The sequence below is a fragment of the Centruroides sculpturatus genome, unplaced genomic scaffold, assembly GCF_000671375.1.
Source record: "Centruroides sculpturatus isolate CEXI.00-Female unplaced genomic scaffold, Cexi_2.0 scaffold383, whole genome shotgun sequence".
NCBI lineage: Eukaryota > Metazoa > Arthropoda > Arachnida > Scorpiones > Buthidae > Centruroides > Centruroides sculpturatus.
In genome coordinates, this window is record NW_019384849.1 from 473,290 (window position 1) to 487,867 (window position 14,578).

The 14,578-nt window shown below is 29.0% G+C and overlaps 1 protein-coding gene across 11 annotated transcripts in view; it reads right to left on the bottom strand.

The window, feature by feature from the left end:
- The window catches only part of LOC111630435 (IQ motif and SEC7 domain-containing protein 1-like), a 130,312-nt gene that overhangs the window by 36,104 nt on the left and 79,630 nt on the right, over window positions 1–14,578 (bottom strand). For 9 of the 11 annotated variants that reach the window (XR_002757524.1, XM_023374531.1, XM_023374530.1 and 6 more), the window contains one exon: window positions 10,205–10,405. Coding sequence is in view for 8 of the 11 variants with exons in the window: in XM_023374531.1 (XP_023230299.1) it covers window positions 10,205–10,405 (201 nt within the window). In the remaining 3 variants the exon portion in view is untranslated. Of the gene's footprint in view, window positions 1–4,646; window positions 4,820–10,204; window positions 10,406–11,996; window positions 12,361–14,578 lie in introns of those variants that run through there. The other 2 variants (XM_023374533.1, XM_023374536.1) reach the window with 2 other exon arrangements.

The following is a 14,578-nucleotide window of genomic DNA, read 5'->3' on the forward strand; positions in this document are numbered from 1 at the left end:
ACAAGGGAAGACCAATCAGTATTCATTATTTTATGTCACTGCTTCTTGTGTTTGTTCTGTGAGGTGTTTGTTATCTGATAATGTGTTTGTTGTCCGAATATATATATATATACATATATACATATACATAAATCTGTTAAGAGTTTTGTTATATAATAGAAAACAAAATTAGATAACTCTATATCTTATCTCCACTAACAAAATGAGTCATGTAGAAATTCAATATTTGAGACAAAATAAGTTACAATTTGTTGTGTTTAAGATATTACTTATAAAAAGTTAACCATTAGATTGAATAGTTGGAATTATTCTTTTTTATTATGACCTACAGTCTTTGCTTGAGGTCATTCAGTACAAATTCATTTCATTCCTCAAACAACCAGGAGCATCTCTAAAGCAAGATTGGGAGGGGCCAAAAATTCTATAAAAGCATTTGAATTTTAATTATAGATTTAAACATCCATAAATCTGTCTTAACTTCCATCTTGTCAAATTTCACATCTTTGTCATCTAGAAATACTTGTTTTTTCCTTTGAATATTTAAAAATTAAATTCCTTTTTCTTTCTGAAAATCGTCTTATGTAAATAAGTCAAATACTAGTAAAGGAAAAAATAGTATTATAAATATATGTATCTTAAGTTTTAGGTTTTTCTATTTCAAAAAAATTATTCAACCAACAATATCATACACACAGCAATTTTGATAAATATTTTCTTATGATAAGTAAATTTTCAAATTGCTCTAAATAAATAATGTTTTGTAAAAAACATCATTAGGTTACATACAAGGTCATAAAATCGCCTTACATCTGCAACAAAGGTGATGAAATAGAATTTCGTAATTCCATACTAACTTGTAAGTTATAAAAATAGAATGCATTTCTGTGGTCTTCTATTTGCATTTTTGCATATTTTTTCACATTGAAATCTTTCATTTTTGCTAAAGAATGATTATATCTAAAAAGATAATCAGTTCTGAACACACAAATACTCTTTCATTATATTAATAATATACAAATATAGAATTTTAAACCATTCTCAATTTACTCATCATTCTTAATTAACCCATGATTCAGTTGGATTGTTATAAAAAATATTTCTATATTTTTTTGAGAATGTTTAATTAACATATTTGCAGTTTCGGCTTTCTACTAAAATTTATTTGGAGTAACTTTGGTAGATCTTATTAATAAATATACATTCAACAGATTCAGCTAATTTTTTTATTTTATTATAAATTTTGATAATAGAATAAAAAAAATTGGAGAATACCCTACTCGTACCTACTCATGATGATTGGATGGCCAAGGGGTCAAGGTGGCAGCCTACCACTCTGGGGGACCCGGTTCAAATCCGTACAGGTCGATAAATCCACAGGAATTTTTCAGGGAGGTAGTCCATCTGGATATGTCGGGCTCCATCCCTCACCATTTGGCTTCCCCAGTATGGGCCTGGCCGAACCATAATGTACTTGCTTAAAAGAGGCCCTCTTAGTTCCCACAGCACAGAGTTAAAAAAGAAAAAAAAACCTACTCATGGGTGGGGCCTTGTCTCTATTGAGGCTTCGTTTCACTGATACATACATATAAAAAAAATATTAGTCATGTCTGTAAAGAAATTAAGCCAGGGGCCTCAACAATGCTTAAAACCACTGGTCAGATCTCTTTTCAAGATATTGTTGCAATATTTTCTAGAATTCCTTTGTTTTTAGAATTACTAAATTATATTTGTTACCAATGTAACTGTTTCAACCAAAATTTGTAATATTTTCATTTAATTTTAACTATCAAGATAATTAATAATCAATGACTGCTAATTGGAATCTGAAAGAGAAGCTTAATAATTAAAAATCATCAATCATTCACTTAGTACATAAAGATGAATTTTGTATAAACTTACTTCAAGAAATATAGGTCAATAGGATTGTGTCAACAGGATAGAAAAATTGAAATATCAAAATATTTTCAAGAAAAGACAAAATTCTATGAAGAATATGTAATTTACCTTGTATTCAAGATATGAGAAGAAAGGAAATCCTGCTCATTTTGCAACTAGATTTTGTTCATTTAACTATTGTATCATATAATAATACTAGAATATATAAAATGATATTTTCTCACATGCTTTGAATACATATTAGCCAAAAAAATAATAAGCAAGATATAAATTATGCCAACTATATGATTTAAAATATCTACATACAATAAACTACAAATATGATTTTTTTATATTCAGCACAGTGTGAAACATAGATTTAATATATTTTAATGAACTGAAGTTAAGTTTAATACATAATAAATAACTGAAGATAACTTAATAATTTCACCAATAAAAATTTATATGCAATAATTAAAAAAAACTCAAATTAGTTCTTCTGACAACTGTAGTCTTAACATTAAAAAAAAAATTTTCAATCAACATTTGTTTGGTTCAATATATAAACAGATTTCAAAAGCTATTTAGAAAATATTTTATTTTGCTCATATACAATCTTTAATATTATTCATAAATATTTTTTGTTCCAATAAGAGATGATATTTAAATTTCTGAAAATTCAAGAAAATCATTGATTTTAAACTTAAAATTTCTTTTCATATATGAAAACAAATATTAAAATATTAACTTTTAAAATAATTTTGCAACTTACTATATTTAAAAAAATAATTTAAGTAATCATTTAAAGTATTAAGATTCACAGTTCAAATTAAAAATAATCTTACCGAACTTATTGCACTATCTTCTGATGATAACGATTCACGGGGAGTNTAAACACGCCATGTTAATTAGCGAGTCGATGAAGCCAGTGTAGTTTTAATACATGCAGATATTTATAAAAACACATGTATCTGTTGAATACTAATTATAATAGAAAACAAAATTAGATAACTCTATATCTTATCTCCACTAACAAAATGAGTCATGTAGAAATTCAATATTTGAGACAAAATAAGTTACAATTTGTTGTGTTTAAGATATTACTTATAAAAAGTTAACCATTAGATTGAATAGTTGGAATTATTCTTTTTTATTATGACCTACAGTCTTTGCTTGAGGTCATTCAGTACAAATTCATTTCATTCCTCAAACAACCAGGAGCATCTCTAAAGCAAGATTGGGAGGGGCCAAAAATTCTATAAAAGCATTTGAATTTTAATTATAGATTTAAACATCCATAAATCTGTCTTAACTTCCATCTTGTCAAATTTCACATCTTTGTCATCTAGAAATACTTGTTTTTTCCTTTGAATATTTAAAAATTAAATTCCTTTTTCTTTCTGAAAATCGTCTTATGTAAATAAGTCAAATACTAGTAAAGGAAAAAATAGTATTATAAATATATGTATCTTAAGTTTTAGGTTTTTCTATTTCAAAAAAATTATTCAACCAACAATATCATACACACAGCAATTTTGATAAATATTTTCTTATGATAAGTAAATTTTCAAATTGCTCTAAATAAATAATGTTTTGTAAAAAACATCATTAGGTTACATACAAGGTCATAAAATCGCCTTACATCTGCAACAAAGGTGATGAAATAGAATTTCGTAATTCCATACTAACTTGTAAGTTATAAAAATAGAATGCATTTCTGTGGTCTTCTATTTGCATTTTTGCATATTTTTTCACATTGAAATCTTTCATTTTTGCTAAAGAATGATTATATCTAAAAAGATAATCAGTTCTGAACACACAAATACTCTTTCATTATATTAATAATATACAAATATAGAATTTTAAACCATTCTCAATTTACTCATCATTCTTAATTAACCCATGATTCAGTTGGATTGTTATAAAAAATATTTCTATATTTTTTTGAGAATGTTTAATTAACATATTTGCAGTTTCGGCTTTCTACTAAAATTTATTTGGAGTAACTTTGGTAGATCTTATTAATAAATATACATTCAACAGATTCAGCTAATTTTTTTATTTTATTATAAATTTTGATAATAGAATAAAAAAAATTGGAGAATACCCTACTCGTACCTACTCATGATGATTGGATGGCCAAGGGGTCAAGGTGGCAGCCTACCACTCTGGGGGACCCGGTTCAAATCCGTACGGGTCGATAAATCCACAGGAATTTTTCAGGGAGGTAGTCCATCTGGATATGTCGGGCTCCATCCCTCACCATTTGGCTTCCCCAGTATGGGCCTGGCCGAACCATAATGTACTTGCTTAAAAGAGGCCCTCTTAGTTCCCACAGCACAGAGTTAAAAAAGAAAAAAAAACCTACTCATGGGTGGGGCCTTGTCTCTATTGAGGCTTCGTTTCACTGATACATACATATAAAAAAAATATTAGTCATGTCTGTAAAGAAATTAAGCCAGGGGCCTCAACAATGCTTAAAACCACTGGTCAGATCTCTTTTCAAGATCTGAGAGAGATGATAGGGCCCAGCCAATACCAAATTTGACTCTCCAGTCCTTTCTGAAAGTAATTAAAAATCTTTTCCGCCATTTATAAATTATTGTTGTTCTTTTAGACATCACTTAGACCATAAGAGTAAATTTGGAGTCCCCCACGAGGATTGAAATATTGAAATCCGGGCTCGATCTCAATATCCGTGTCAGTATTCAGTCGGATTAAAACGTTTAAAATGATTCATCGACCTAATATTTAACCCGAATTTTCTTTACCCGTAGCTCTCTTGTTCCATATAAAGTAAAAATAGCTGTATAAAATATTTTCGACAGTCGAAATCCGTCGCTTCGAAACGCTCTCATCATACTTTTTTAAAATTAATAATAATTTTTATAGCCATATTAAGTTTACGTAATATTTAATTATTTAATCTACATTAAAAAAAGCTCGATAAAAATAATCGATTTAAGAAAACGTCGCAATTTAAAATAATGAGAGAAAATTAATAGTTAAACATTTTGAAAAAAGCAGATGGCGTTTAAGATGTTCCCTTCGCATTCCATTTCGTTCCATAGATGTCCAGTGCTAAACTTTGAAAAGTCAAATACAGTATCATATATTTTACGTTTTTAAAATGTCGTATTTCTGTACTAACGTTCTGGAACGCTTAATTTACTGGGACCAAAATCTACCTCTGCTTAAACACGCCATGTTAATTAGCGAGTCGATGAAGCCAGTGTAGTTTTAATACATGCAGATATTTATAAAAACACATGTATCTGTTGAATACTAATAATTATAAATAAACTTCGTTGTAGTCGACAAAATTGAAGATCGGATTGATTTACCCAATGATATATAAATATATATATATATATATATATATATATACACACACACACACACACACACACACATTTATCTAATTTTTTCAAATATTTGATCTCGTTTGTGCTTGACACCGAGTCGGACACGATAGATTTCCTCATACAAAACTTTTATAAAAATTTGGGAAATAGTAATGAAATTTCCACTCGACCACATTTCTTTTTCCCGATAATTATTTCAACATAATACAAAAATATTTGGTCGTGGTGGATAAAAGTAAATTAACGCTCTGACTAAAAAAAGTAAGTACTTCCTTAAACATAATTGGGTCAGATATTTAAAGAGGAAGGTCAAAAGAACCTCCATCTCAGGACGTCGCATCCAACGTGCCGTAATGAATAATGTAGTAATCGTGGTAGTACATTAGTATACATAAAGGTTGGCCGATTATTAAGGAGATCCACACGGCTATGTTTCCGTACTGATTGTGCAGGTAGCGAGACACGAACATGGCAAACGGCACCTATTTCCAATGTAAATAAAATTTATTACATTATTACGATAAAGCAAAGCAAAATGTAGCAAATTTACATACTATCGAACTCCGAAACCAAACTCTTATCTAAATTAGATAAGAGTTTTCTATCGATTCTATTAGAGGTAGACGTTAAGCGCCTTCTCTTATCTAAATTATTAATTTAGATAAGAGAAGGCGCTTAACGTCTACCTCTAATAGAGTCGATAGATATACTGGTCCTTGCGCTATACTTGCGCTATACTCTCGAGTACAGTCAATGCCTCAGGTTGTGCGAGAGTCGCTGTTAAGCAAGAAGTTTGCTTATCTATTTGGTTAGTAGGTAATTTTCCTGTTTTCAAGTATTTTTTTAACTTTTTTCTACTGTTCTGACAAAAAATCTTATAAAAGCAATAAATGTAATTACGAATATCATATGTAAAGAAAGAAAAAGTATATTTGGTTTATAAAAAAAATTAATAACACGATGATTTTAAATTACAGATGAGGATGTGGATAAATCAAAAATAGTTATATTTTCAATTTAATTTATCCAGGTTTTAAAGAGATCTGTTTAAAACTGTTAAAACTAATATCTCAAATACCATAGTAGAGATAACAGACTTATCACACTGCTACTGGTAACAAAAATGACACTTCTATCATTTTAATGTTACCAATAATAGAATTGTGATAAGCCTCTGTTATCTCTACTATAGTATTTGAGATATTAGTTTCAACAATTTTGAAGACAAGAAGCTCTTTTATAATGTTTAAAACTGTTATATTATACGTAGAACATTATGTACTCGCAATATATCTGTAAAATAAGTAAATAAATTTGCATCTTACTGTTTTGTTTTATTACATATGTATGACAATATAATTAGGAAAATCATAGCTTATTCTCTGATTCATTTAATCTATATAAAGAAAAAGTTAAACTGTTTTTTAAATAATTTATTAACTTTAACACTACATAAAGTGTGATATACAATTTCACTTGATTTGGTATAGTGAGAAATAGTATTTGGGATGAAATAGTTTTGTATTTTTGACACGAGAACTTACATTCCTTATGACACTCGCATCGACTCTACATATTTTGGTAATTTATATCATATCAAAAGTAGAATATGAATGAAGATTACTACACCTGTTACTACCANAGACAGCATAAGCACAATTATTCCAGATATTACAGGTTCCAACAAGTAAAGAATTTTGAGAGTCATGACACAAATAAGCTATGTATTGATTATTGACCATTTGTGACATGCTATAATGAGCAAAAACTTAAGAAACTAATAAGTAGGTTTAAAATTGATAAATACAAATGTATTCTGACAGTTTATGAGTTAATTATGCTTTCTATTTGCAAAATTCCTCAACCTTAACACAAAATAAGAAAAAAAGTGAATTTTTAAGAAATTTGCGGGATTTCCCGGGATAAGAAAAATTTCCCGGGTTAAAAAATCAACCGGGATCCCGGGATCCCGTTTGAGAAACCCTAATATCTACTGATAAAGTACTCATTGTAATATAAAAAAAATATTATATTGCGTAATATACTAGGAAAATATTTTTAAAAATTCTCTCTATTGTATTTTGTTTAATTTTTATTTAAATCTTTCTCAGAAGTCGCAAATTAATATTAGTACGAAGAACGAAAAGCAGTCTGAGCATGTTTCAAGCACATCCATTTTATCTCAATGATGAAAAGAAGCGAAATACTTGAAAAATAACGGCAAGAGAGTTTCGAGAGTTCTTAAAAATCACGCGGAAATCCTCGTGACTGAAAAATTAAGCTTCTAGTCACCATAATTTTGAAGGAAATCCGCAGATAAAGTGAAATACGTCAACCTATAGGAAAGTTAAAATATCGCAGCCGTATAAATAAATTTCTGTTATTATTCGTAAGAATTTTAGTACAGTTTATTAACAAGTTACAAAAGAACTAGCATTAAAAGAATTACATTTTTCACGTTAAAAAATTAAATTACGAATTATTTCATTAAAAGAACTAAACTATCATCTTCATATCAAGATATTTTTTCTTTAGAACAAGAAAATAACTTTTTTTAAGAATAATTTATTATTACATTCGTTTAATCCGCTATATTTTTCGTGAATATTTGTTTTTTGAGCCACCACACTCTTATTTTTTAAGTCAATTCAATCCAGAAAAAAATTATAATAAATAGGAATAGTCAATATCAGATTTACTCAGAAAATTGCCCATTATATTTCAAGTTTATTCTCTACTATTTTTCAATATTCAATAGTATCATTAGTCATTATGACAGCTCTTCTCTCTCATTCTCCATTACCAAAGTGAACAAGACAACTGTAATCTGAGTCACATCATTATTATTATTATTTTTTTAAAAAGTGTCTTAAGAGCGTTAGAAACAAAGCTACGTTTTAATTATTTCTTTAATTATTTAAATATTTTGTTAATTACCATTGCTTTATTTAACTTAACGAAAAACTAAAATTAGGATCTAAAGATGGAAACTATTCGCAGAAGCTCGTGAATTTATGACCCCAATAAAAAAGTTTTGCTGACTGGAAAGAGCAGTAATAAAATTATAAGTAAAATAACAATAATAATTTAATCTTAACGGGGGAAATCTAAGTACTTTTTTACACAGAAATATTAAATTTTAAAACAGTGTTTAATTTTAAAAAATTAAAATTTCTCTCTCAAAAATGGCTTTATGTAATGATAATCTACCTCTTGGAATGTAATCACTACANCTTAAACACGCCATGTTAATTAGCGAGTCGATGAAGCCAGTGTAGTTTTAATACATGCAGATATTTATAAAAACACATGTATCTGTTGAATACTAATAATTATAAATAAACTTCGTTGTAGTCGACAAAATTGAAGATCGGATTGATTTACCCAATGATATATAAATATATATATATATATATACACACACACACACACACACACACCTTAAAAGAATTATAATAAAAACATTTGATTAAATCATTTCTCAAACAGTAATTTAAAAAATTATTTTGTATTATTAAATAAATAATTTTACATTAAAACCGAAATTTGTAATCATTTTCAATAAAAAGTAAAATGAAATTGCTTGTTTATAGTTTATTTTCAATCGGACTTCACTACAATACATTTTAAATTGCTACTTCACAAACCGTAACTAATGTCGGAAATAAAAAAAAATTTACCGTAGACTTCTACGAGAATCTCTCAGAATACATGTGAATTTCTCTTAGAATATTCACCACATTTCCCATAGTTCAATGGTGAATACATGCAAATTCATATACAAGTATATTCGTCATACAATTAAAGATAAAATTCACCATTGGATTCATCGGATACAAAATCTAAATCTGATTTCCATCGAAATGCATGAAAGCATTTCATTTTTCAAACACGCACAAAAAAATTTATTTTATTCTATGTTTAAATTATAATAATAATGATATTTTTCAGAAGAAATAAAATTGATTAAAATCTAGGTACAGTCTTAAACTAATTCTATTCTACTAATTATTAATTAAAATAAATTATGGAATATATTTAAAAAAAATCTTTTCTAACCTTTTTTGAGCCTCTTTTTTCAGCATTATTAAGTTACTAGATCATAATCGAAATAACTGGTTTATATATTTTTAATTTATGCATTTTTTTTTGTTTTTGCTTATGGAAATGAATATTGCAATTATTGTTATTTTTGTAAATATTCAAAAATGTTTTTAAAAATCCCGTTAACAATCGCCAGAAAACATTAAAAAAAATCAATTCTCCGAAAATCTAAATCACAAATAATTTTTGAAATAAAATGGCAGTTATCCTGATTTGAAATAAGGAAAATGCGTTACATACTACAAACAAAGGACATTTTTCCTTAGAAAAATTCTTATCTAAAAGTTACGAGATCTTCCTTACAATATCTAATTTTTAGACTAATAAATTACAGTATATAAAAAAAGGCCACTGTTAATATTCGAGGTCACCCCATTATGCTATTTTATATTTAACCGTTTAAAATTAAATGCTATTTCTACAAATATTTTAACTTGTTTAGTTAATAAAATGAATCTAAAAGCTAAATTTAGAATAGGTTTTTAAAATAAAACTCATTTAACTGTAGAAATTACAAATATAAGAGCAGCAAGGCCTGTTACAGCATAAAATGTCGAACGGGCCTAGTCTACCAGGTTTATTTCGAAGAACACCTGGACTAAAACTTCGAAGGTCATTGTTTCTCTACCGTTACCATATGTTTTGCCTCAAGTTCAGTACAAAATACTATCACGATTCCCGGAAAAAACGCTCAAAAAATGACATTTCTTTATTGTTCCATGCACGAAAAATGATATTATATTGTGTCTTCTCGTTAAAAAAAAAAAAAAACGGGTGCTGCCTTGTAAACTAAATAGGAACAGCTGGCAGCTCGTTAACAAATTAAAGGTTACGCTTCATAAAAATAATTTTAAACTTACTGATTTGCATGTAGACGTGAACGTTTTAGTGCTTCCTCATCCAAACGTCGAACAGGCGTCTTCTTAACGGCAGCATTTGCACCTACTATCCGTTGTCGAAGGCCTATTAACGGCTGACCACCAGCATCCACCGAATACGACCGGAGCTGCTTGATAGGGGGCCAATGAGGGCAAGACAGGTGATCAGGCGGCTGGCCCGAGCTGTGGAAGGAAAACAGGCTTCAGAAAAATTTTTATCTGATGATAATAGAAACAAATACTTTGAATTTCGTGGAAGAAAGCCAGAAGTGTGAAGTGAGACAAGATTAATTTAGGGTTTCATTCACTCAATTTCAACGTTTAACAACTCGATTAGATTTTATAGAAGACATGTCTAAAGTGCAAATACCAAAAAGGAAGTCAGTCTATAAAATATTTCGTAAGACCGGTTCCTATATATTTTCGAAGGTCTCAGTACCAAACGGTACCAATTAAATAAGTTTGCATTGGCGTTTGGCCAGATGAATTCTATTTATCGAATGTTGAAAATTAATGCAAAAAGTTGATCGTTTATATATATATATATATACATACACACACACACACATTTTGTTGTCAGTCTACAGAAGAAATAAAGGAAAATAGAATGTACAGATGTAACCTATACATCCATTTCAAAATAAATAAATTTTGACTTTGAAAATTATTTAAATAGCTTTGAATACGAATAAGTTAATTTATAACACTTTTCAAGATTTTATAAATCTTACCCATTGTTTTTTTTAATTAAAAAGCCATAAATTAAAGTTAAAAATGCATTAACTTAAGTCAGAATTATGCTTTATTTTTAATCCGATAAAAATTGACTCGGAGCCACACGTAACACGAAAAAAGTCTAATTTAAATGATATGGAACACCGGAAGAAGCCTCTTAATGTTACATTTATCAATACAAATTAAAAATTTAAGGATCAGCTTCACATGAAATCCTCGCAGCTCGTTTCGAAACAAAGAAACAAATGTAACATTCAAGTAATAAAAATCATTCGAATGATGATAAAAGATCTGTCCTTCGAAGAACTATTGATTGCATCCGCATTTCTTTTCTCGACAATTATAATTTAGACGGTTACGCGTCGTTGCGGTCACATGGATATCTTTACAATAGACATGTCGAGATTAAAAGCAAACAAAAGCTTCGTTTATCTACACACTTTTCGTCGCCGAAAGACTTAAAAGCATTATTTTAATGAGGAAAGTCAAGCGTAAAAAGGGGTATCTCTAGTAAAAAAGAGCATTAAAAATTAATTATATGTAGACTTACACTATCATCAGATGATGCATTTTAAAGTATACCAACGACTTTCGGTTAAAGAAAAATGTTCATATCCCGAGTCGAATTTAAAGTAATTTGCAATAAACATAACTGAAATGCAATCATGCAACACACATTTAGATATTCAAGAAAAACAATTTTCTAATAATAAAATTTGAAATAGTAATACAATTCACATGACAAAATTTGATTTTTTGGGCTATTTTGGGTTATTGCAACACGACATCCTGTCATTTTATGACTCAATATTTTGCCAATCAATAAACAACGGATATAACTTTATGCCTCCTTGCAATATCAAGCTGAGAGAGAGACAGGAATCAATACCCTGAACTTTTATTAAAGAAAGACAAATACATCGAATACATACGATATTTCAGGCAAAAAAAAAAATCTAATAATAATCACCACAAAGTTTATTAAATAAAAAAAAAGCAGCTAAAAGAGCATTTTTGCAAATAAAAAAAATTTCCTTACCTACAAATGAACCCCGATATACAGATTATCATTAGAACAGAAGAAGCGTCAAGTGGTCATATACGAATCCAGAGATAATATAGTAGTAAGTATAGGATTTTTCTGTGAAGCGTGCTCTGCCGCGATGTCCCTCAAAAATCAGCCAATAAAAGTATCGTTTATACCAAACCAATGGGAAATCGTTACGGCCCAGGTGTTAAACAGAAAGGATCATATCAACCAGCTGCCTTACTGTGTGTAGGTGTACAATATAAAGAAAACACTGCTTTCAAAAGGTTAGTTAGTCCATCAAACAAAGAAAGGAAGTACGACACCTTACAAAATCCGATGACGAAAAAACTAATTATTTCTATTTGAACCGGTAAAAAATTTTCTATAAAATATTTCGCGTATAGCAATGGCAATTTTTTTATATTAATGCATGGACAAAATTGATGGATTTTTAGATTATTTAACAGAGCTTTAGCAAGTTAAAAATATATGATATAAAAACAACTTTCCATCCAATAAAAATCTAAATTAAATGCATTTAAATTCTAATAGAATTAAATAAATTTGAATTTTAAATTTAACCATTTTTATATTTTTATAAATCCTCGCAATACTTAGTCATTGCATTCAGTTTTTTAAATGTTATTAGGATCAATGAGTTTCGTAACAATATTTGTAACTTAGCAAACAATTAATAAGAGCTGCCTCATTAATCGATATTCTAATGAGAAGATCGTGTCGGTTGTCAGTCATCTACACCATTGTAATTACGCGATATTAACATTAGTATGAATAGCCAGAGGTATATTTACTAAAATAGCATCCAGACAGGATTTAGTTGAGGTTGTGACTAAACTAAAATTGTTTACTAACGACCCTGGCCTAGTGACATTGTTATTGGAATAACTGAGCTTTTTCCGTTTTAAATGCATGCTTTTGATCTGAAATAGGGAAGTAATATCAAATAATTTATTCTCTTATTTAACAATATATGTAGAAATTAGCTTTGAAGAGCAACTCCAGTTCCAAGAAGGACTTACCATTCTTGTGGCGATTAATCAGTTAAGACTAAGGTCTTCTTATCACCAGAACAAAGACCAAAAGTGCCTTAGTTAGGCTCTTAGAAAATGGCTAAAAATTGCTTAATTTATAATTTAAGATTTCTAACATTTTTGCATTATAACTGAACTCGTTTTATTAAACTATTACATCAACCTCAATGCATCCAAGTAAAGAAAGAAGTAACAAAAGTAATTATTACCAGATTTAATTTGTAATCAAAATGAATTCTTTAGCTGCACAATTAGAACATTTTAACATTTCTTCTTAATATTTTATCAGAAAAAAAAATAATCATCTTACAGTATATCTTCCTTTTTTTTGCCTCTAACTTATTACATGAAACGACCTTGGAATGTAATACTGGTAGTCCTAATTACAGAAGGATGCTACCGACCCGAACTAAATTATATTTTGATAATTGGCAAAAGTACTCTGAACTCATTTACAGTACTTCATTTGTATGTTGATAATGTGAAGAAATGTTGATATTGCTGACATTACATAATGTATCACTTTCAAACTTAATTGTTCTACATAAGTTTCCAACACTCAATAACAAGCATCATTAACTCTGAACCTATCTTAAGATTTCGTTAGCGCTTTATAAGAGACTCAAAAATTCAGCGAATCGAACTATATCGGCTCTAAATGTCAATTAAATAGGTTAATCGACTTTTGGGCCATCCCGATTTTCAAGTAACATCAGTTTGAAATCATTATAAAATTACAATAATGACACAGCAAAGTTTCAAATTCAGATTTTATTCGCGAGATGGTTAGCAAAATTTTGCTAACACGTTAATCTGGGATTGAATTATAAACTTACGATGTACAAAAAACTTCTTTAGAAACGAATCTTTCTACAGTAAATCCATGATTTTAATTCGATATCTTCTCTGGATGCAATTTTCAGGGCTAAAGTAGTTACTAAGTTTGTTTCTCTCTCTCTAATGGTAACGGAAGAAGAATTCAAATGACTAAATTGTTCTATGCATAAATAGCTTCGCTCTACACCTCTTACTTCAAACTGCCAAGAAATTAATTTGTCTTAGAAGGAAAATACAATGTGGACTTAGATGACGAATCGGGACTTGCTATTTCCAAGCACTGCACATCGCACTTCCTGTCTTTCTATCCGACGACGTATGAAACGAAACGTTAAGTTTAAATATTCTATAAGGACGGAGCTGTAGGGAACAAAGATTTGGAAAAGGAGAAGAAATAAGATGAATGAACATTACATACTGTAATCTGAAAGAAACTTCGAGACTTGTCAGCTGCAACGCCTTTGCTTTTAATGCGGAGATTAGGAAACTGGTTGACAATTATGGAAGATAGAATAAGTGCCGAGAAAAACTAAGATTTTCTATATTTTTCGATCTTATACAGCACACAAATTTCCCAATTCTCTACAAATCTCGCTAGATTCCTAATGAATAATGATGAAATAACTGGATGACATTGATACGAAGGTTGAGGTCATTTTTATCATCGAATTTATGACTTTAAAGTAATATATATTATGAAAT